Genomic DNA, 21,914 nt, shown 5'->3' with positions numbered 1-21,914 from the left:
TAACTTCATGGCAGCCCCAGGAGGCAGGCACCCTGTTCACCCTCACCCCTGGATGAGAAACCACCACCCATCCATCAGTCCGCCATACTGTGGTGCTTGTGTGTTGCTGGAAGCTATGCTACCAGTATTTCAAATACCAGCACGGTCACCCACGGGGAACGAGTTTCGGCAGAGCTTCCAGACTCAGACAGACTAGGAAGGAAGGCCTGGCGATCTCCTTCTGAAAACCAGCCAGTGAGAGTCCTACGGATCACAACCGAACACTGTGTGGTACAGTGCTGGGAGATGGGCCACCTAGGCTGGAAGGCACTCAAAACACACAGGGGCTCCAACAATGGACTCGAACATACCAATGATTGTGATTGTGAAGATGGCACAGGGCTGGGCCATATCCCATTCTCTTCTACACAGTGTCACACTGAGCCAGAACCAACACGACAGCACCTAACAGCTGGGGGGGTGGAGTGAGGCTGGCAGCGGGACATGGCCCCCAGGACAGAGCTTGACCCTCCCTGCTGAGGGCAGCAGTGCTCACACAAACCTCAAAGGCAGAATTGAGACCAAGATCACAGGGCCCACCTCGGGGAGGCATCCCTGACCCTGCTTAACAGTGAGCCCGCCCTCTCTTCTCTCCCACACCATCTGTGCTGGGGTCCCCACTTTGCTCCCCTCCAAGGTCTATGTTGTGGGAGGTCCCAGCACACAGAACCATGCTCAGTCCACATTTGCTGGGTTAAAGCCCCCCGTGGCCCAGCTTTGCACTGCAACCCTGAGGCTGGTGGACAGCAGGTCCCAAGAACATGGATCCCCAGGCTGGCATGAGAGCCATCCAGAATGCAGCTCTGCGCTTAAGGCAACCCTGCAAACTCAGCACTCAGCAGCCAGAGAGGGGGCTTTCACCCTCCGTGTCCCATCAGGGTCAGCAATGACTGTCCCGGGCCCGCCCCATCTTGTCCCCACAAGGCCTGGAGGAGGGCCTGCCACATCCATCTGAGAAAGTCTCTGCTCAGTGTCCCTTCAGGACCTGCGTGGTGCCCCTCCTTCTGAGGAGCCTTCCACAACTGCCCAGAAACCTCTCTCTCCCCTCTGGCTGCTGTGGTCATACCCTGGAAAATGAGTGGAGCGGAAACTGGGGGCCCAGTCAGAGGCACTGATCCCAGCAAGTCTCTATCTCCCCTGGGCCTCAGTTTCCCCATCCATGCTGGGCTGGGGTCCCATGCAGGCCACCCTGCCCTCCAGCATATGGGCTCAAGGGGGGAGATGAGAACAGAAAGGGGAGGCCAGTGTGCCCTGGGAGACAGGACGGAGGCAAGGGGCAAGTGCAGGAAATCTGGGGGCAGGGGACACCACAGGGCCAGCTGAGTCTGCAGCACCAATGAAGCCATCCTGTCCTGGCCTCGTGAGCCAGACCCCTTGTCACGCTGCTAGCTGGGGTGTGCCCCCTGCACCCTGGCCTCCCTTATACCATCCACCACCCCTGGAAGATGTTCCCCAAGCAGCCCTAGCCTGGTTGAGGCAGGAGGGTGGAAGGCAGTGTGGGGAGGGGGGAGGTGCTGGGACTGTCATCCTACTCCACGGTGGGGTCGATGTGGGGCCCTTGGAGTAGGGAAGCCACGTCTCAGCCTGGGAGTCAGGCAGTGGCTGGAGGTGTGGGTCAGCTCCCCAGGACCTGGCCAGGGCAGGGCAGTAGGGACGAGCCCGGGTGGGCTGCAGTCGGCAGCAGAGAACTTCCAAGGAAAAACTGAGAGCCACGTAGGGCCTTTCCGGGTGAATCCTTGCCCTGTGACAAGCCCCGTGCTGCTGACCAGAGGTGACCGTCACCAGCCTGCTGACGGGTCACCCACCACCTGAGCGTCGGCCTCCCCATATGCAGAACTGGGGTGACACGTGGCTCCTGCCCTGCCTGTGGCGGTGCTGCCGCGATCCTACTGGAGCTCAGAGTGATGTGCAGGGGTGCTCCTGCCTGGGCGGACACTGGCAGGTCTGGGAGCATGTCCTGACAATGGGACATTTGAGTGGGGCTGTGGAGGTTAAGCCCTTCATGCCGGCTCAGAGCCAGGTGGGGGCTCCAGGGCAGTGGAGCAGGGGAAAGCGGCCTGTCTGGACAGGCAGGACAAGACTGCACTGGGCCTGGCAGCACACACCCCAACTCACAGGGACGCCCCAGTGCACGGGCCCCACCCAGTCCCCAACCTTGTAGGCTGGGCTTTCCCACTCCCCCTCCAGGCTCACGCTCAGGCAGTGCTTGCACTGTGGTGACCGTGGGCAGTCCCAGCCCCACCTGGAAACAGGCACAGGCCGGCCGTCCCCTGGCACCTCTGGTCCTCACCGCTGAAGGGCGGGCCAGCATTCACAAAGGTCATTCCTGGAGGAGGGGAGGGTGTCCCACCCTGCAGCTTTCCTTGGGAGCACCACACTTCCTGGTACACCTGGCAGGCTCAAGGCCACTGGGATGAGGCCCACGTCTCTGCCCTGCCCTAGGCATGGGGTCAGAGGTCAGGACAGGCTGTGAAAGGGAACAATCCCCTGGAGCCAGGGCCAGTGGGTCCTGGCCCACTGAGGAACACCTGTCACTGGCCTCACCAGGCTACGTCAGCTCCAGCCCAAGGTGGACCAGAGGGAGAAACAGAGCCAGCCATACTTAGGGCCAGGCAAAGAGGACCCTACATACTACAGCCTATGACACAGGGACCAGGGTGCCCCAGGAAGAAGTCCCCCCACCATGTTGCCCAGCTCAGTGTCCCTCAGCAACAGTGCTGATGATGGGCTCCTAGGGGCTGCCCCACCCCTGCCCATATTCTACACCCACACGGGGACTGGCAGCCTGAGGCCTTCTCGAATTCTGGGGGGCAGCCCCACAGCCCAGGCACCCACACTGTTAACGACAAGCAGGGCCACTGGGCAGTGGACGGAGGGCCCAGGGATCTCAGCAAAACAGACTGACACACTTCCTAAGCAGGCAGTAGATAGAGGGCCCGGGGATCTCAGGGACACAGACAGACGCTCCTCTGCTAGGCAGTGGATGGAGGGCCCAGGGATCTCAGGGACACGGACATACACCCACACTCCCCTACACACACACGCCCCTCCCCCAGGACAAAGGCCCTTTCTGTGACTGGGTGGGGGGTGGCCACACACTTGCCCCTTTGTCCACCGCATCCTAGTCTTTGTCCAGGGCCCGGGAGGCAGAGTGGGGCCAGACGTGCAGAGAAGCAGAGAAGCAGGTGAGGACCAGAGTTTACTGCCACTAGGCAGAGAAGGGAATCCACACAGGGAACTGAGGCTCACCCTCCCCTCCCCCTAGTGTCCCACCACGAAGTTCATGCCCTCCTGGCAAAGGCTTGCTCCTCCCCCACCTTGCATTTCTGTTGGGGGGGGCAGAAGAGGTGGGAGGGTGTCACCCCAGGTCCCTGTGAGGGGCAGGGGAGACCCACTAACGCTGGAATCGGACATGCCAGGGTTCACACCCTGGGTAATACAGGGCCTCAAAGGGGACCCTGGAGTCCCCCCTCCATGGGCCTCCTCCCCCACAGTGGGGTATGCACACATTCACACCACCCAGGCCCACAGGAGGTGCCTGCCAGGGGTGGGTAAAAAGAGACAGAGGCAGGGCAGGGGCTGTCCCCTGCAGACATTAGTAAGAGCTGGTCCCACACAGTGGGGAACTCGGGCACGGTGCCCCCCCCACCCCCTCCCGAGACCTCGCTCCCTCTCCCTCTCAGCTGCTGGGGCCATCAGGGAAAGGGTCAGACCCTGGGTGTCCCTGACGCTGGGGGCCTGTGGCGGTGGAGACTGTCTCGAACAAGTCAGCCAGGAGGATGGGATGCTGAGTCGGGACAAGCAGGCCATGCTGTAGGCTGGGATCCCCAGAGGCCAAGCTCCCCCCAGTAGGCAGGCAGGCTGGGGCTGATCCCTCAAAGTTGCTCCTCCTCCGTTTCAGCCACCCAGGAGGCCTAAGCCCCGCCCACTTATCCTTTCTAAACAGAGGCCAGGCAGGCACCCGCTGGCCATATAAGGCAGTCTGTGGTGGAGCAGCACTGCCCAGCCTCAGATCAGGGTCCTCCTGGCTCCCAGTACCCCCAGTTCCAAGGTGCCCCCAGTGTCCCCTGGCTCCCAACACCCTTGGTCCCGCCATGCTCCTGGCATCCCCAGCTTTGCTGGTGCCCCCCGGTTCCGTGGTCCTCCTGGCAATGGTGTCCCTGACAGGCTGCCTGCTAGCCTGGCGTCTTGGTGGCGAAGGTTAGGTAGCCGGTGTGGCCCACGGCCTCCTTCATTGGTGTGCCACTGCGGAAGGGGCTGGCCTCGGTGGGGCCGGCGCCCAGGTCAGGCAGCGGTAGGCTGACGGTGCGCACGTTGTAGACCTGTGGCAGCACCTCCATGGTGCTCAGCTCCACGAAGCCGCGTGCCGCCAGTGCCTGGCACGTGCGCTGTACCTGCTCGATGCACGGCGAGAAGGAACAGAGGCGCCCACCTGCGGGTGGGGCGGGGTCAGAGGAGGAAGAAACTCAGCCCCCCAGAGCCCCCTGCTTGTAACCAAGGTGCCTCCTGAGCCCCAAAGGACCCCTCCTTGTGAGCCACCCGGGAGGGGCCGCCAGTCATTGCCCAGCTGGGCCACTCAGTGGGCACTGTCTCTCCACCCAGGGCCAGGGCTCACTGCAGGGTGAGAGGCGGGGCAGGACGCAGGGGAAGAGCCTGCAAGCAGGAGCTCCAAAAATACAACAACCGTGATGGAACTGCAGTGGTGTAGGGGCTGTCACAGAAAAGTAGAGACTGTCACTGGCTCCACTCAGATGGGCCTTGAAGGGTGACGGGGCGGGTTGGCACCAACAGCCCTTTCTTGTTTCTCCCCTAGAGCCTCCCCCAGGCCCCCGCTGTCACTCAGCCTGGCCTCAGCAGCCCCCAAGGGACAGTCCTGGCAGGGGGGGACACATGGGGGCCCAAGGTCTGCTCCCTCAGCTCTGTCCTGGGAGCCTGAACCCCCAGGAATGCCCCAGGGAGGGGACCTAGAGGAGGTGTGCCCCAGCCCCGTGTACACTGCTGGGGAAACCGAGGTGCAATGCACAGGTTCCCGCCAGCCAAGGAAAAGCCTGAAGAGAGGGCTCAGAGGATGCAGGGAGTGACAGACAGACAGAAAAAGACTCTCCCAGACTGGGCCAGAGTGGCCAGCGGGCCTGCCTCTCCGGGACAGGGCGGCTCCATTGGTGTCATGGAGCAGGGAGAACCCACAAGGGCCCAGGGGCAAAACTGGAGAGAGCAGAGGTCAGGAGGGCGGAGATGGGGGGTGGAGGGTTGGGAAAGCCAGGAGTCTCTTGCCTTCCTCCCACCCCCACCAGCAGCCAGGCCACCTCAGCAGAGACCAGGGACACTGGGTCCAGGGTCTGGGCTGAGACAGCAAGCAGGAGACCACTGGCCCCTGAACTGTCCCCGAGCTGCACCTGGCCCCATCCCCTGTCCAGCCTCCCCACCCGCATGGCACCTCTGGGCTGGGAGGGGAAGGGGGGGCACCTGGGCGTCTGAGCCAGCTTCTTCTCCAATAAAGGGAAAAACCCTGGCCTCGCTGCTGCTTGCCTGGCTCAGGGCCACCTGCTTGACGGCCGCCTCCGCCCCCGCACAGCATCCTTCCCCTAAAAGGCGCCAGACTCGGCTCTGATGCTGGTGGGGGAGGGGAGGCTCTGCCAGACCCAGTGCTAGAAATGGCATGGACGGGGGCTAGCCCCTGTGACCTCTGACCTTGGGCAACCCCTTGACACGATCTTGCCTCTCCCTGACCCGTCACATTCCCCAGGGATCTGACATTGTCCACTGTGGGGTAGGGCCCCCTCGCCCTGACTCTGACCCCTCACCAACCCCCACTAGGTGACATCCCTGGAAGTCCCAGCCAGGCCTATGTGCCCCACTCAGGCCACCACAGCTGGGTGGCTCAGATGACCCAAGGCTGGGCCCCGGAACTTGGGCGCCCTCGGCCACCCCTGAACCCAGCCCCAACGCACCTTCAGCCTTGAGGGCATCCCAGGCGTGGCCCACGGCCTCCCAGGGTGACGGGATGTCCAGGAAGACGGCATCGGCGGCATGGCTCACGCCGAAGCCACTGTGGCACACGTCCTGGTTGCGCACGGTCACCCAGCGGCCGAGGCCATGCTCCCGGAACTCCTCCTGCGCCTTCTCCGCCCGCTGCTGGTGGAATTCCACCGTGTGCAGGTGGCCCGTGGGCGCGATGGTGCGGATGATGGCATGGGACACGGAGCCGCTGCCAGTGCCTGCGGGCGGGCGGGCGGGCGTCAGGTGGCCACACGCCACAGCCACCCCACTCTGCTCTGGCCACTGGTCTCCTCCACGGACACATTCAAGCCTCAGAGGTCTTCCTCGACCGCCTCGCTGAAGGGTCCCCTCCGAGCCATCCTTACACACATGTGGTCCAATCTCACACACATCATATCAACGGCACCCCAATCATGCCAGGCCTCCAGGAGCTTCCTGGTGGGAGCCTGGTCTGCCTGGTTGTTGGCTATACCTTGTTCCCTGCATGGTAATGCAGGCAGCGTGGGAGTAGGGTGATGGCTCCTTGTCCTGTTCTCCACGCCACCTCCCCACACCCTTGTGCTGGGCATAGCCAACCTCTGCTCAGCCCCCACTGCCCTCTGCCTACGGCCTGTGTTCAGCTTCTGACCAACCATTTCAAAGTGTTCACCTGGGCCACAGGATCCATCCTGCCCTCCACATGGAGAAACAGGCCCAGAGAGGGAAAAGGATGGCCTGAGCCCTCAAGAAGTCAGCAGCAGCATGCAGGGAACTTGGCACAGCCCTGTCCTCTGGCTGCCCGGCCCATGAGGACATGCTGGGGATCTAGCCACATGTGGGGCCCAGTCTCCACCCCAGGTGCCCCCCCCCCCACCTCTGTGTGTGAGTTGGGAAGGAACAGGGGTGGGCCTTCCATTGGCAGCCCGGTCCTGGTCAATGGCCATGGTGCTCACGCTGGCGGCAGATGAGGACCTTACCATGGGTAGGCACAGGCTGCCCCCCACCTAGAGTGCACCCCTCAGAAAACAGCCCTAGGGTCCCGTTCACCTCCTCCAGAGAGCCCTGGACCAGGCGCCCCCCTCCTCCCTGACCAGAGGGACCAGAGCCTGGAAGTCAGTACCTTGGTCAGCACCAGCAATGGCCTGGCCCCACCCCCAAGCAGGCCCCTCCCCAGGGCTACGAGGCCAAGTCCCTCAGTCACCTCTCACTTGGATGTCAGCCTCGGCCTCCAAGAGGCTTCCTTGCAGTCAAGTCCCCAGAAAGGTTCTGCTCAAACAGAAGCAATCACGCTGGCCTCCTCTCTGGTTCTGTTTGCACCAAGATCACTACCAGCCCAGGGTCTGGGCACCAGCCTTTGCCTCTGCTGGAATGCACATCCCAGGTACCTGCAGGGCTGGCTCCCTCACCCCTTCCAGGCTTTAGTCAAGCATCATCCTCTCCATGGGGCTGGCCCAGGCCACCCTATTAAAACTGCACTCTTGTCCACCTTACCCTGCCTCGTTTTTCTCCACAGACCCTCAAACTTTTGACATACCCCATGTTTTATTTTTAAGCTTGCCACCTGTCTCCCCCAACTAGTCCGTGAGCCTGAAGGAGAGTCTGGCCAGCTCTGTTCGCTGCTGTACCCAGGGTGCATGGGTCAACAAGCAGGTGGGCTTGCCCTGGGCAGCTCAGGGAGATCACTGACCCCTGCAGGACAGAAACCCCACCCTGGGCCACCAGAGAACAGTGACAAAGAGCAAGACTGGCAGTCAAGACCCAGCAGCTAGGCCTGTCTGCAAGAAGGCAGAATGGACGCTGGCTCTGACCACCACCTCTGCCGCCACTTTTCCAAGTTACTTGGAGGCAGCACGAGAACTCACCGGATTCACAGACCACAGAGCCGGGTCGCAGCTCCAGCATCATGGTGAGCAGCGCGATGTCGGTGGAGTAGAGGATCTGTGTGCGGTGCGGCAGGTTCAGCGTCCAGAGCTCGGGCGTGGGGTGCAGCACATACACCCAGCCGCCTCGGCCGCAGGTCACCTTGGAGCCGAAGGGGCGGCCGATGAGGTCGGCCGAGTGCCGCAGGACGCCATGCCGGGTTTGCGTCTGCGCCCCCCGCTGCACACGCACGGCCACCATTGCGCCATGGCCCAGCGACAGGATGGCCGTGTCACCCTCTTTGATCAGCTCTTCGTACTCTACGAAGCTCATGGTGCACAGGGCCTGGGGGGAGGCGCATGTGAGCATGAGCAGGCGAGGGGGCTGGCTGGGAGGCAGGGTGTGGGCCTGGAGCCCAGGCTGTGAAGCCCAGGCCCTGAGCACTGGGGGTGGGGTGGCTCAGTCCTGGCACCGCCCGACACGCGGCCACCTCCAGTCACCAGGGGCGCCCAAGCCTGACAGCTGAAGCTCTGCGTGGTCTGGGATAGGAGACTGAGGCCATCAGCCCAAATCACGGATGCGGAGACTGAGGCCCGGCAACGCCAAAAAAGGAACCCAAACATTCCCACAAAATAAGGTCCCTCTCCTCACCCTCCCCCCAGGAGCAGGACTCCCAGCTCCCGAGTGTGAGATGAGAGAGTGGCCTTTGGGGGTGATCACCAGCAGGGAAGCAGCAAGCGGCTAGCGGTCACCTCCAAGAGAGGCTTGATTCCACCAAACTACGAACCCCGGTCTCCCCGAAGGCCGGCTTCTCGCCAACAGCCGTGGGGATTCAGAGAAGTAAGAGCTCCACAGGCAGGGGCTGGGGACCGGACGCGGACCGCAAACGAGAACTCGGGCCCGGCCTGCGCAGGGCCACGAACAGCGCGGGGCCCGCGGGGAGCCCACCCACGCACGGTCCCCGTCAGCGCCCCTCGGGGCTTACCGGCGACAGCTCGCGGAGGCTCCGCACGTGGCTCCGCGACGCGCGGCGACGACGCGCAACTTCCGGCTCCGACGCGGCGCGCTCTGATGACGTCCGGCCGGCCCCGCCCGCCCCGCCGCGCGCGGGCTCCTGGGAGAACGGGGCAGCGTACCCGCTACCCGCACGGTCCCTGCTCGACTGACTTCCTAGTGTGAATTCCTCCGCTGGCACGTTCTCGTGGCCACAGAAGACGGAGGACATGGTCCAGCTCCTCCGTGGCGGGGACGTCCCGGCCGCCGGCGCTGCGGGCCTTCAGGCCTCCTCTGTGCCCTCAAGGCGCATGTCGGGGCGTTGCCATGGCACCTGGGGTTCTGACAGCCCTGGGCCCCCGGGAGAGCTGCCCAATCCCCTCCGCAGACACGTCGTCATTGCAAACCGCTCTGTAGGACCCAGGACTCTCAGGAAATGGGGTCGCTGTCAGAGGCCGGCCCAGGAAGCTCTGCCGCAGTCAGCCCGAGGCCCAGCGCGGGTCCGGGGTGGAGCCGAACGACCCTGGCCCCCGACCCCCCAACCTCTCCCAGGAGGGGCTTACCCACCAGCAAGCCGCCGCGTCACTACTTCAAAAAAGGGAAGGGGCCCTGTCCACTGCGAGGCCTAGGGCAACGGAGCGCTTGATAAATGGGGCTTACTTTGGGGTCTGCATAGGGCTAGAAGCCATGCGCGGGGCCTGGGATCGAAAAGGAAGTGGAGCGGGGTCCTGTGTCGTCGGCCTGGCTAATTCAGAGCCAGGTCCTAGGAGAGTGTGTGTGTGGGGGGGTGGGGGACATAGCTGTCTTCCTCCCTTCCTCAGCCCCTGTGACCAGAGCATGTCCTTTTAGTCCCAGGGACCAGAGAGGGAGAGAGACACCCACACACACCCAGCAGGTCAGGAGCTTAGCTTGGGCCTGAACGCAGAGTGTCTTCTCAGCAGGCAATGACCCAGGAACCCACACAGGGCTGCACTCCCCAGCCCCCAGGCTCCTCCAGCCTTGTCTCCTGGTGAAATGGGGGTGGCCAGACCCCTCAGGGCAAGCCTGTACCTACAGTGCTGCCAGCCTGTGGGGCCAGGCTCTTGCCTGACCTCGGGCCCTCCCTGCCCCTGCCCTGGCTGGGCCGGCCTTGGGGCCCTAGGGAGTCAGATGGTGAGAGGCCTTCAGTGGCCTCCCCTGGTTATGGCTTATGTCCCTGTGAAGTCACCACTCAGGCCCCAGCTGCCCAAAGGCTGTGCAGCCTCACTGCCTCCTGCTCTTGGTCATTGAGACACCAGTCCCACTCCACCGCCCCCTCCCAGCCTGTGTTCTGGCTGCTAACTCGGTGACGCCTGAATCACCTCTTAATTGCTCCCCTGGGGGTCCTCGACTTTCCACTTATGGGAGCCCCTCTTCCCTAGCTTCCCAGCAGCCTTGCGGAGTGGAGGCTGGGCACTGCTAAGAGGCTAAATCAGGATGTGGTGACTCGGTGGTGGTTTCCCGTGGCCTCACTTCCACTTGCCTTGCAGTCCTTGGCTGGCTGGCCAGCTCTTCCAGTGCCGCCTCCTCTAGGCAGTCTCCACAGAGCTACTCCATCCCTGAACAACAGCAGGTCCCCAGGCCCCAGCTGATTCTCAGGGCAGCCCTCCAGGGTTTGTACCTGGGGCTCTGCTCACAAGAATTAGTTCTATAATATGCCCAGCTCAGTGTCTTCTCTCTGAATTCTCCTCACAATCCTGTGAGGGAGGGACCACTTCACAGATGGGGAAATGGAGGCTCAAAGAGGCTAAGGAATTTGCCTAAGGCCACATAGCTAATCTGGCCAAAATGGGATTGGGATTGGAAGTCAGTCTACCTGGCCTCAGAGAACCAATAGCAGACTTAAAGGAAGGTAGGAACGGGCCACAGGAGGCCCTGGAGAAGAGGGTCGCCTGGAGGAGGGGAGCTGCTCAGGGTGCCGCCTGGAGAAGGTTGCTCTGCCAGCATGCCTGGTGGGGTTAGGTGAGCTGAGGCCCCAGGAGGATCCTCCTGCTGCCCTACTCTGTGACCCTAAGGCAGCCCCTGGTCTCTCCTGACTCCCACTGACTTCCCCTTTGGGCTCTGAGGCCTCCGGGGCTGCAGCGTGGGAGGCGGTGGTGGCCCAGCCCAGCTCCAAGGGCACCTCGCCACCCACCGTTTCCCTGTCTGAAGCCTGGCCTGCCCTCCCCCTTCATGCCTCTGCATTTGCTCAGCCTGGCCCACCCCCCACCCCTGGCCCTGCCCCATGGAGCTGCCTGTGTTCCGTGCAGGAAATGCCTGGAATCCTTTGAGGCTCCAGCACCAACCCCCAGGGCCAGTGGTTAATGTGTGACTGGGTGTGATTTCTGAGGAACGTGGACCACAAACTGGCCCAGTGATGTCACCATCTTCTTGCTCCAGGACGCCGCCAAACCGGCTCCTGTGGGCCCTGGGGGCAGTGGGGGATCCACAGATGATAGCCAGCTTTGCTTGGACTCTGTGTTCTTCTGGCTGGCACCCCCAGGCCCCTGCCTGTACCCCCCTACTCTAGGGACCACCAACGCTTCCAAGCAGAAGTTTCCAAGGACGCCCTGACATTTGGACCAGGAGCTCCAGCTTCCCCCACCCCTCTCCCCTGCCTTGCTCGCCATCCCAACTGTCAGCCTGCCACTCACTGTCAGGCATGTCTAGCTCAGGTTTGCCTGGAGGGCTGCCCCGGGTCATTTAGCACAGGGCTAGGCACTCCAGGACATTGGGGGGATGCAGGACCTCTGACTTGGCACTGTGTCACCCAACATCTGAGCTCTCTTTGCTCATCTGCAAAACAAACGAAGACAAAAATACCGCCTCAGGGGCCTGAGGATTGTTGGTGCAGAACCTCGGCAAGTCCTGCCCTGCCCCTGGAAGGAGTTGGGGTGGCCGGTCTTTTCTTCCAGGCCCTCTGTTGCCCAGGGTGAGGGAGGGTGGATGTCAGAGAAGTGGAAGAGGCCAAGGACAAAGAGGAAGCCCAGAGTGCACCACAACCCCCTACCGTCTGAAAAGCCACAGGGGTGGCAGCTCCGTCTCTAGAAACAGAAACTTGAGCCCATCACGGGGGTGAGGGGGGGCAGCTGCAGATATTTCTAAAATTGCAGGAGGGGCTGCTTAGGGAGGGAGAGTGGAGGAATTCCAAGCTTAAGGGACACCTGCTGTCCGGCCATCCAGGCCATTCGCCTGTTTAAGATTGGTTTATTTTATTGCTGGAAAAACAATGCTTGCTTGGAGCAGGGTGCAGCAGGAGGTGAGGGAGGGAAGGAGCAGAGTCCCCTTTGTGGTCACCGGGGCAGCTTGGTATGGGGCGCTGCTTCCTCCAAGTGCAGCTCAAGGGGCTGTCCTTCAGGGCTCAGGCTCCAATGTCCTCTCCTCAGTGGCACCTATTTCCTGATGTCATTTGAGTCACCTGGTCGCCTGCTCACAGCCATTTTCAGGCAACAGCAGGATGACGTTCTCTTGCTGCCCAGGCCCATCACCGGCCAAGGTGCTGGCTGTGCAGTTTGCCCACAGATTTGGTCAAATCTCCGAGGGTACAGGGGTTCCCCCTTTCTTGCTCTATTAGCAACAAGTTGGGGACATTTCTCACACAGGCTCCAAACAACACCTTTTTTTTAAATAGCTACATACTATCCCACACTTGCCAGCACTCGCCACCGCCCCCCCCCCCCCCCCCCCCCGCCATGGGCTGTTTCTAGATTGGGGTCCTCCGGCCTCCATCTCTGGTCTGTCTGCAAAGAACGGAGGCTGTCCTCTCCACGGGCTGGATTCCTAGAAGTGGGATTGCTGGGTCACAGAGTACACACAGATACTGCCAAATTACTTTCCAAAAAGGGTGTAGCCATTCACAGTTGCTCGGCAGCTTGAGCACCAGAGCCTCCGGACATCACTCCCTCTCCAGGGTGTCAGTCTTTGGCAGTTTTGCCATCCTCCCCGTGTTGGGGGACGGTGAGGTCATTGTTTGAATATACATGATCCTGATTACTAGTGGGACTTGGCATCTCACATATATTGTTTATTAGCGTTTCCTCCCCCAGCCTCTGCCTTGCGTGTGTGGGGACCGCTCTTTGGATAGAGGGTGGGCGGTGAGAGGAACTTGTCTCCTTCTGAGAGGCCCGGGGTTGAGGTCTGGAGGCTGTGAGGGCAGCCTCTCAGAGCCACAGTCTCCCCGAATCTGTGCCAGAAGGGCCTGGGTCCGAGGGTCTCTGCTCGGATTCCTGGGAGCCCCGGCCTTGCCCAAGGTCAGGGCGCCGCGGGGGCCAGCGGGCTGGGCTGCAGCCAGACTAGGCCTCCCGCGCTCCTTCGCTCTGCACCAAGATTGCCAAAGAGACGCCTGCGGGCACCTTGAGGAAGGTCGGCGGCGGCTCCCAGCCGGCGCGGAGGGGGCGGGGAGGGCAGTATGTGCTGTGGAACCCCGGACGCTCTCGCCGGCCCCTCGCTGTGGCCACCTCGGGGACCCGCGGGATGAGGGAGGGTAGGAGCCGGGGTGAGGAAGAGCCTGAGCGTCCCCAAGTGTCGGGTGGCTCTTGGGCCTCAGTTTCCCGCCCGGAGGCGGAGCGCGGGTGGGGATGAAGGTCCAGGACATTCAAGAGCCTGGGGTCCGGCTTCAGGGTCCTGGAGGGTGCCGGACAGGATGCGCGGGGTCCCCGAGAGGGGACCACCGGGTGGGCGGCCTGAGGGGGGTGTGGGGGGCTGCCGGCAGAGGACAAAGCGACTGCACCACCCCGCAGAGTGGGCCAATGGAATGAATGGGCTATAAATAGCGGCCAATGGGCGGCCCGCTTGGCGCCCCTTAAGAGGCGCGGGAGCGCGGAGCTGCCGCTGTTCGTCTGCGCCGCGCCCGGAGCCGCCGCTGACGCCGCCGAGCCCGCGCCCCGCCCGGCCGCCCGGTGAGTGGGCCGGAGGCCCAGCCTCGGACGCTGGGACGCTCGGGGCGCGGGGGCGCGCGGCATCACCGCTTGGGGCGCACAGCGAGGGAGCCTGGGCTGTGTGCACTCGCTGGGTCTCAGCACACGACCCTCAGCTCCGGCGCTGCGGGCCCTGATGACCTTGGCCGTGTCCCGGGGACAGCAGGGGTCGGAGCCGGGCTCGGGGACCCGGGAGGGTCTACGGGGCCCCGCTGACCACCTTCTCCCGCAGCCCGTCGCCGCCGCCATGCCCTTCTCCAACAGCCACAACGCGCTTAAGCTGCGCTTCCCGGCGGAGGACGAGTTCCCCGACCTGAGCGGCCACAACAACCACATGGCCAAAGTGCTGACCCCTGAGCTGTACGCCGAGCTGCGCGCCAAGAGCACACCGAGTGGCTTCACTTTGGACGACGTCATCCAGACCGGCGTGGACAACCCCGGTATGCGACCCCGGGCCGGGGTCCCGGAGCCCCCTTCCCCCGTAAGAGCACCTCCCCCCGGGGTCGGAGTCCCGGTGCCCACCTGCAGACCCTCCCGGAGGTCAGGGTCCCGGCGCCCCCCTTGCAGATGTCCCCGTGATCCCCTTCCTGAGCTCAGCCGCAGGGTCCTCCGCGGCTGGCTCGGCCTGCAGTGACGTCACTGCCCCCGTCTCGCTGCCCCCCAGGCCACCCGTACATCATGACCGTGGGCTGCGTGGCGGGCGACGAGGAGTCCTACGACGTGTTCAAGGAACTCTTTGACCCCATCATCGAGGACCGGCACGGCGGCTACAAGCCCAGCGATGAGCACAAGACCGACCTCAATGCCGACAACTTGCAGGTGCGGGCGCGGCTGGGGAGCCCGCGGGGCAGGGGCGCGGAGTAGTGGGAGGGGCGCCGGCGCTCACCTCCCACCGTTCGACTCCCAGGGAGGCGACGACCTGGACCCCAACTACGTGCTGAGCTCGCGGGTGCGCACCGGCCGCAGCATCCGCGGCTTCTGTCTCCCGCCGCACTGCAGCCGCGGAGAGCGCCGCGCCATCGAGAAGCTGGCTGTGGAAGGTGGGGCCCGCTCCCAGTCCCCGCACTGTTTACCCGAGTGTCACTCGAGCCGCCGCTGCGTCTTATCTAAGCACCGCTAGGGTCCGGTTTCCGGGACGGACCGCGGCCCAGCCCCGCGCGGACCACGGGCCTGGGGCCCACCGCCCCGGGCGGGGCAGACTGGACTCCCGCAATGGGGAGGGACGGGCCGGAGGAGTAGGGGCACGTTCATGTCGCTAGTGGTAGTGGCGGGGCACAGCGTGGGCAGGCCGCCCCCTGAGCGCGCCCTTCCGCAGCCCTATCCAGCCTGGACGGCGACCTGTCGGGCAGGTACTACGCGCTCAAGAGCATGACCGAGGCGGAGCAGCAGCAGCTCATCGACGACCACTTCCTCTTCGACAAGCCCGTGTCGCCCCTGCTGCTGGCCTCCGGCATGGCCCGCGACTGGCCGGACGCCCGCGGCATCTGGTGCGCCCTCCTCCCGCGGACGCCCGGCTCCCGGTCCCTTTCGCCCTCCCCCGGGGGGGTGGGGCCTACTCCGAGGAGGGAGGGGAGGGGCCGCCCTCTGAGTCCTGGTTTGGCACTGCCCAGGTCTCGCAGGTGGCCCAGGTGACCTTGGCCACGCAGGTACGTGAAGGGCTCCCCTCCGGCAGGTGGAAGCCTCAGCCTCCCTGTCTTTGAGGTGGGGGAATGAGTCTGTTGGCGGCTCCTCCGCCCCCATTTTGGGAGCCGGAGCGTCTTGTTTTCGCTCTTCTTTCTCCCCTCCTCCCCCCGCGGGGACTCTGTAAGGTGCTGGGTGACGCAGAAGCTTCCTCCAGACGGTGCTTGGCGGGGAGGGGGGGGGGCGACCTTCAGGGCCCAGATACAGCTCTGCCTCCTTTGCCCCTTATAGGTTGGGGGAGGGCTGAGCCAGAGAGGGAGGTGAAGTACCTGTGACCACCCAGCAAATGCCTGGCAGGAGGATTGGAGCCAGGGCTCTTTCTTTCCTCCCTCCTTCACGTGTCCTGGACTCTTGCCTCCCCCGGAGGGTGTCTGGGCTGGGGTCTTGGCAGCCGCCCACACTCTGGGTAACGCTGGAACTGGTGCTCAGGAATTTGTCAGGTTCTCCTGGGTTGGGTGGGGCCTGGGGACCCCCAGGGGTTTTTCTGGATGTGCCCAAGGCGGGGAGGAGCGGCGTGACCGTTCCGCTCCCCCAGGCACAATGACAATAAAACATTCCTGGTGTGGATCAACGAGGAGGACCACCTGCGGGTCATCTCCATGCAGAAGGGGGGCAACATGAAGGAGGTGTTCACTCGCTTCTGCAACGGCCTCACCCAGGTCAGCCTGCCGCCAAGACCCTAGGCCGCCGGCTGGTGGTGGCTTAGTGCCGGGAGGGGCAGCGCCAGGCCCACAGCACGGGCGGGGAGCCAGCTGGCTGGTCTTGGGGATGCCCCACTGGGCCTCCCTTTTCATGCCCTTTTGTCGGCCTTCAGATCGAAACACTCTTCAAGTCGAAGAACTACGAGTTCATGTGGAACCCTCACCTGGGCTACATCCTCACCTGCCCCTCCAACCTGGGCACAGGGCTGCGGGCAGGTGTGCACATTAAGCTGCCCCACCTGGGCAAGCACGAGAAGTTCTCCGAGGTGCTCAAGCGGCTGCGGCTTCAGAAGCGAGGCACAGGTGAGTGGGGCCGGTGAGGACGCTGAGCCCTCTCCCCTCGGGCAGCCCGCATTCCGTCCGTGGTCCTGACGCCGACGCCTCTCCAGGCGGTGTGGACACGGCCGCCGTGGGCGGGGTCTTCGACGTCTCCAACGCCGACCGCCTGGGCTTCTCGGAGGTGGAGCTGGTGCAGATGGTGGTGGACGGCGTGAAGCTGCTCATCGAGATGGAGCAGCGGCTGGAGCAGGGCCGGGCCATCGACGACCTGATTCCCGCCCAGAAGTGAGCCCGCGCCCCCCAGCCCGCCGCTAATTTATTGCCGGGCAGTGCCCGCTGACCCCCACGCCTGGCGGCTGAGCCCTTAGCCTCGCCGTAGAGCCTCCTCTGTAGCCCGTGGTAGAGTTTATTTTTTGATGGGTAAGATGTCGCTGATGCTGAAATAAACTAGGATTTTGGCCTGCCTCGGTCTCCAAGCCGTGTCCCCCACCCCAGGGAAGCCAGCTGGGTCCTGGGCTGCCTCAGCTTTCTCTAAGGACTGGAGGTGGTCCCCCTGCGCCCCCAGTCCTCGCCCATACGCACCGCTGGGCCATCCTGCAGGCATGAGGGTGGGGTGGGGGGGAACTCCAGGCGCTGAACCCCAGCATCCACGGCTCCAGCTGGGTTGGCCTGGCACTTTCCACCGCCTCCACCTCGCCTTGCAGGATGGGGTAGGCGTGAAGAGCTGAGTTGGGAGGCAGGAGCCAGGAAACTTGATACCTTTCTGATCCTCCCCCCACCACCAACGCTGTTCCTAAGCCAGCCTTCCCAGTCAGCAAAGCAGAACCAAGCTCTGCCCCTTCCTCGGCGCCCCCATACCACTCTGCGGAACCTCCCCCCCCACCCCCTGCGCCTCCAGGCTCCGCAGCACCGCCCTCTCGCTGGCTCCAGGCTCAGCCTCCTCTCGGGAGTAGCTGCTCAGGGTCTCCCTGGTCCCTGCCCCCCAGCTGCCGCCGCCCCCGCCCGGTCCCGCTGCGGGTGGCACCTGGGGCGGCCGCCGAAGCTCAGTGCAGAGGCGGCCTGGGGGGCCGGGGGCGTCCAGACCCCCAGCTCCGAGGACAGCCTGCGCTGCCACCTGCCGGCGATAACCGCCTCTGCACTCACCCCGGCATCAAGGTCGGGCCACCCCGACTTCCTTACCTTCCCTCCCAGGCCACCATGCAGCCAGAGAAACGGGGCATGGTCGTGGCCCCCGCCCTCTGCCGGAAACAAAGGAGGGGTCGGTGTGTGGACACCCCCATTCCTGCGCTGGGCTGGAAGATGCTGTCTCCCTGGCCCACCCACAGTGTCAGCTGCAGAGGGTCAGGGGTGATCAGGCTGCACTCAAGCCCTTTCTGGCTGGAGGCTGGGGGGCTGGTCTGGCTTGCCCCTCTGCAGGGTGTGCACCCATCAGGCCCAGCTGGAGACGCTCCTGTTTCCTCAGCTGTGTCCTCCGCAGGCCAGTCAGGACTTGGTGGACTGTGGGCTGACTTGGGGGACAGGAGCTGTCAGGAGGGCACCCCCTCCCTGGGGACACCCAGCTCTGTGTGAAGCCTGCCTAGCCTGGAATGTGTCACCAGTATTGACAAGTGATCCCTGCAGGGATTAGTGTGAGGCCGACCCCACAGTGAGGCTTCCATGCTGCGGCTGGGGGTCTCCTGGACATTGCTGTCCTCCCAGGACACCCCTCCTCTCTCCCCTCAATACGTGACAGAAACAGCTCCCAGGGCCTGGCGACAGGCTACTTCTCGATGAAGAAAAACTTCCATGCTCCCCTTTGCACACCTCGGTGCCAGAGCTGGTCATTCCCTGAGCCCACAGTGATCAAAGGATGACCCGGAGGGCCAGGGCCCGGCTGCACGCCACCCTGCAACTGTGCAGAACTTCTCTCAGGCAGGAGGACGCCTCTCTGGCTGGCTCCACCATCCTCACCTCAGCTGTACCACAGCCCAAAGGACCCTGGATCCCCCAGAAAGCACTGCCTGAGCCAGCTGCCGATTCTGGCAGACAAGAGCCTGGCCAGGTGGCTGCGGGTGCCCTGGCCGGAGCCCTGCACGGAGAAGTGAGCTGGGCTCCCGACAAGCTCTGAGCAGTGTCCTGAGCCTGTGCTGGGAGCCACTGCTTCACAGGGCGCCTGCCTTCTATCTGCAGTCTCCCCCTCACTTCATTCCCGTTAACCTTGCTGTATTGCCTGCACTTCTGACAGCTGCCTGAGTTCTTTCTGGGACAAGGCGGGGCTGAACACAGGGAAGCAGTGGTTCCTGGCAGCCCTCACCAGCTAGGCCCAGGGAACTTCCAGTCATGCAGTGTCCTCTGGGTTCCAGAGCCCTTTAGCTGGGCGAGGTTACTTCTCCCGGAAATCGGGGTCAGACGTGGGAGTGTGAGAAATGCCTGCCTGGTCAGGATGCTGATCTTTCTGGGGGGCAGTCTAACCAACCACCAGGAACACGACTGCATCCACACTGGTGATCCAGACATGTCATATCCAGGAAATAATCCTGCAGCAGGGTTTCTCCACCCCAGCACTACGGCTGTCCCGGCTGGACGATTCTGTGGTGGGGGCGTCTTGGGCACTGCAGGGCGTTCAGCAGGATCCCTGCCTCTACCCACCAGACGCGAGGACCACCCCCCGACAACCAAAAGTTATCTCCAGGCCTGGCCAAATGACCCCCAGGGGGCAAAATCGCCTCTGTCCTCCTCTGAGAACCACTGCCCCCAGAATGAGACAATAACACTCCTAACAGTGAAGAGCAATAAAGGGTTGTTGACACTCCCCTCCCCAAAAGGCCCCGTGTAGATGCTAAGTGCAGCGTGAACGTTTCGACGTGACATATTTGAAAAGCTGACGTGTATAAGCAGGTTATAAGACAGTCTGTACCCCGAGAGCCCACACAGAGTATGTGTGGGAGTGAGACCTAAAGAACAGCAGTCAGCTGTGGGTGGTGAGACACCAGGTGACTTCCCTTTTTGTACCTTACTTTCCAAATTTTCTACTGTGACCATATATTCCTTACATAAGCTAAAGTCAATTTTTCACAGTGGTGTGTCACAATTGGTGGGAGACAGCAGTCAGCAGCAGGACTTTACTGCCAATCCTCCTCCCGGTCTACCGTCACCTGGAGGTTCAGCGGGGAAGGAGTTTTCTCCGAGAGATGGGGAAACTGAGGCTTGGGGACGAGAAGGGATTGGCCCAAGGTCACTGGTGAGAGCTCCAAATCCTAGGGCTTTCCACTTTCAGAAACATTCTAGAGCACCCATGTGCAGGCTGTCCTAAGTCTGGGCGGGAGGGGGGGTGCTTCTGCACTTCTGTTTCTGAGCCAACGTGGTGCTTAACACAGCTTCTTAAATCTCCCTAGGGGACTGGGCATTTCACTCACATGGATTCTACCAGGAAACCCTCCTGACTGGCAAGAAGTCATCTTTCTGGCCGGGAGATTTCTACCACCCAAGTGGCAACATTTCAGCACAGAGCAGGCAGGCATTTGTCTACGTTTTTTTGGTACTGCTGTGGGGAAAAACCAAACTCACTGTGACAAGGTAGTACTCTCCACAGGGTTTTCTTCACTGTGATCTCTACAGAAGCTGTTCACCAGCCCTTTCTTGCAAGGCACTGCTCGGGGGGTTCGAACAGCCAACCTCTGGATTACTAAAAAAAAAAAATTTAGTTGAGTGTAAACTGTTTGAGCCACCCAGGGGCCTTTTATGTGTGGATCAAGAAGACCCCTGGCTGTATCTGCCTGCAGGGACCCAGTTAGCCCACCCTGGCACACAGCTGGCTCTGCTCTGCTCAACAGAGAAAGAAGTGAGGGAGCTGTGCTTCACTCAGCAAGTTCTGACCTCCACTCTCCTCTCAGGGCTGGGCACTATCAAAAGCTAAGACCAGATTTTGCCAATAAGTGACGTGAAGATCAGAGAAGAGGCTTGCAACCGGCTCCACACGTTTCTAATCCCGGGGCAGAGGCAGCTGCTTGTCTCCTGCAGCAGTGCATCCCCTTGGTTTTATAAGCAAACTAAGGTTTTCGGCTGAGCATGTAGCTGCCCAGGTCAAAGACTTCCAGCACCCCCTTGCAGCTAGATGCAGCCATGTGGTAACACCTGGGCTGGCTGCCTGATGCTCCCCAGGGAGGTCCCACAGGGAGGGCAGCGCCTCCGCCTTGCTCCATCCAGTCACCCTGTCACACCTCTGCCCCATGTCATCAGCACCAGTGACCTGGTGATGGGCGTGTGCTGGAATCCTGCTCTGACCTGTGGTGACCCCACTGCCAATTGAGGACTTGCAAGAGTGACCCGCCCTGGAACTCAACCGGCACTGGGCATCTGTGGCTCCAAAGCAGAGCCACTGTATCTGCCCTCACGATGGCATATGGGGGGAGGTCCCGTGGCAGGATCAGGGACGTCGGTGTGACGGCAGGCTTTTGTCTGATGGAGGCTGGGTTCCCTCTGTCTCTGGACCTGCCTAGTCCTCGCCCATCATCTTCCTTGGGCTTTGTCCTTTATCGGGTCCCCTGCTGTAGAACTGTTTCTCTCTGCGACGATGCTGAGGACTTGGGGGTTGGGGTTCAGGTTTTCCTGTTACCCTCCCCCCGACAGGGGCAGAGCTGCCATTGGTACAGGTGGTTCTTCCAGAAATACACAGCAGAAACAATCAAAAACTTCCATTAAAGTGAGAACTTGTCTCGTCAACAGTTCCGATTCACCAACTGCCTGGCACGTGAAGTACCACTTCCAAGGGAATGACACTTCAAAAAGATGCCACCAATGTGTCAGCACTTGTACCTGGGCAGTTGGCTCTGGGCTTGGTGGGAGTTTCTTGGGACTGCCTCTATGGCTGCACTGGGGTTGGGTCTGCTTGGGAGCCTGAGGGCCCCCTTCATTCTCCCTGGAGACCAGCAGGGAGGACACACGGCAACATGGATTTGTTCCCTGCTAGCCAGGCTCCAGGGTCTGTTCAGTGAGTGGTGTGAACTGGTCTTCCTGTCCTAGTTTACGTCAGGACAAAAGGACGCACAGCACAGCCAGTCTGTCACGGGACCTCTCCACATGGACAGGCTGGGTCCATGTCTGAGTTGCTCACAGCATGGGGCATGTAAGATGTGAGGCGGCAGGGGTGAGGACCACAGGGCTCAGGCTGCCAGGCGAGCTGTGTGCTGGGTGGGGGGGGGGGGGCAGCAGTTGCAGAAAAGGCAGGAGGGGATGAGCAGGGGCATATCTGGGTACACCGTCGTGCCAACAGGGACCGGCACTGGGGAGCAGAGCTGGGGGCTGCTGGCACCACGCTAAGGAACATGGCTGCACACACTACTGCTCCAGTGCACCGCCACACCACGCCCCACCATACCAGCATGGCTGCCCCCAGGATGTGCTCACACCTCCTCTGGCTGCTGACAGCCCCTCTGAGCCATGGAAATGAGTCAGGGCAGTCCCTGCCCTAGAAGGAGCGCCTGCTTGCAGG

At 62.5% G+C, this 21,914-nt stretch overlaps 2 protein-coding genes across 5 annotated transcripts; one reads left to right on the top strand and one right to left on the bottom strand.

The window, feature by feature from the left end:
* Positions 1 to 3,225: 3,225 nt before the first annotated feature.
* Positions 3,226 to 20,102, bottom strand: TRMT61A (tRNA methyltransferase 61A). 3 transcript variants are annotated; one of them, XM_064293032.1, is made up of 4 exons: positions 19,991 to 20,102; positions 7,881 to 8,223; positions 5,991 to 6,257; positions 3,226 to 4,471 (listed from the first exon to the last, which is right to left on the bottom strand). In XM_064293032.1, the coding sequence occupies exons 2-4, from the start codon at positions 8,209 to 8,211 to the stop codon at positions 4,215 to 4,217; spliced, it is 855 nt and encodes a 284-aa protein (XP_064149102.1). In that variant the 5' UTR covers positions 8,212 to 8,223; positions 19,991 to 20,102; the 3' UTR covers positions 3,226 to 4,214. The 3 variants fall into 3 exon arrangements, with proteins under 3 accessions (XP_064149102.1, XP_064149101.1, XP_023402357.1); XM_064293031.1 differs by lacking the exon at positions 19,991 to 20,102 and adding an exon at positions 8,864 to 8,956; XM_023546589.2 differs by lacking the exon at positions 19,991 to 20,102 and adding an exon at positions 8,666 to 8,844.
* CKB (creatine kinase B) lies at positions 13,713 to 16,908 on the top strand. 2 transcript variants are annotated; one of them, XM_064293030.1, is made up of 8 exons: positions 13,713 to 13,766; positions 14,017 to 14,224; positions 14,449 to 14,603; positions 14,692 to 14,824; positions 15,100 to 15,271; positions 16,000 to 16,123; positions 16,279 to 16,468; positions 16,555 to 16,908. In XM_064293030.1, the coding sequence occupies exons 2-8, from the start codon at positions 14,032 to 14,034 to the stop codon at positions 16,731 to 16,733; spliced, it is 1,146 nt and encodes a 381-aa protein (XP_064149100.1). In that variant the 5' UTR covers positions 13,713 to 13,766; positions 14,017 to 14,031; the 3' UTR covers positions 16,734 to 16,908. The 2 variants fall into 2 exon arrangements, with proteins under 2 accessions (XP_064149100.1, XP_010587156.3); XM_010588854.3 differs by lacking the exon at positions 13,713 to 13,766 and having other exon boundaries at positions 13,874 to 14,224.
* Positions 20,103 to 21,914: the final 1,812 nt, after the last annotated feature.

This window comes from Loxodonta africana, chromosome 10, assembly GCF_030014295.1.
Source record: "Loxodonta africana isolate mLoxAfr1 chromosome 10, mLoxAfr1.hap2, whole genome shotgun sequence".
Classification (NCBI taxonomy): Eukaryota; Metazoa; Chordata; class Mammalia; order Proboscidea; family Elephantidae; genus Loxodonta; species Loxodonta africana.
This window is presented reverse-complemented; position numbering and strand designations above follow the sequence as displayed.

What these genes read in the sequence shown, in the direction of transcription:
- CKB (XM_010588854.3), top strand. Translation starts at nt 13,921, where the DNA reads ATGACCTTGGCCGTGTCCCGGGGACAGCAGGGGTCGGAGCCGGGCTCG. An exon ending in CGAGAAGCTGGCTGTGGAAG is followed by an intron (nt 14,825 to 15,099) that starts GTGGGGCCCGCT and finishes GCCCTTCCGCAG; the next exon opens with CCCTATCCAGCCTGGACGGC. An exon ending in TCTGCAACGGCCTCACCCAG is followed by an intron (nt 16,124 to 16,278) that starts GTCAGCCTGCCG and finishes GTCGGCCTTCAG; the next exon opens with ATCGAAACACTCTTCAAGTC.
- TRMT61A (XM_064293032.1), bottom strand. Translation starts at nt 8,211, where the DNA reads ATGAGCTTCGTAGAGTACGAAGAGCTGATCAAAGAGGGTGACACGGCC. An exon ending in CTCTGTGGTCTGTGAATCCG is followed by an intron (nt 6,258 to 7,880) that starts GTGAGTTCTCGT and finishes GCCCGCCCGCAG; the next exon opens with GCACTGGCAGCGGCTCCGTG. An exon ending in GGATGCCCTCAAGGCTGAAG is followed by an intron (nt 4,472 to 5,990) that starts GTGCGTTGGGGC and finishes CCCCACCCGCAG; the next exon opens with GTGGGCGCCTCTGTTCCTTC.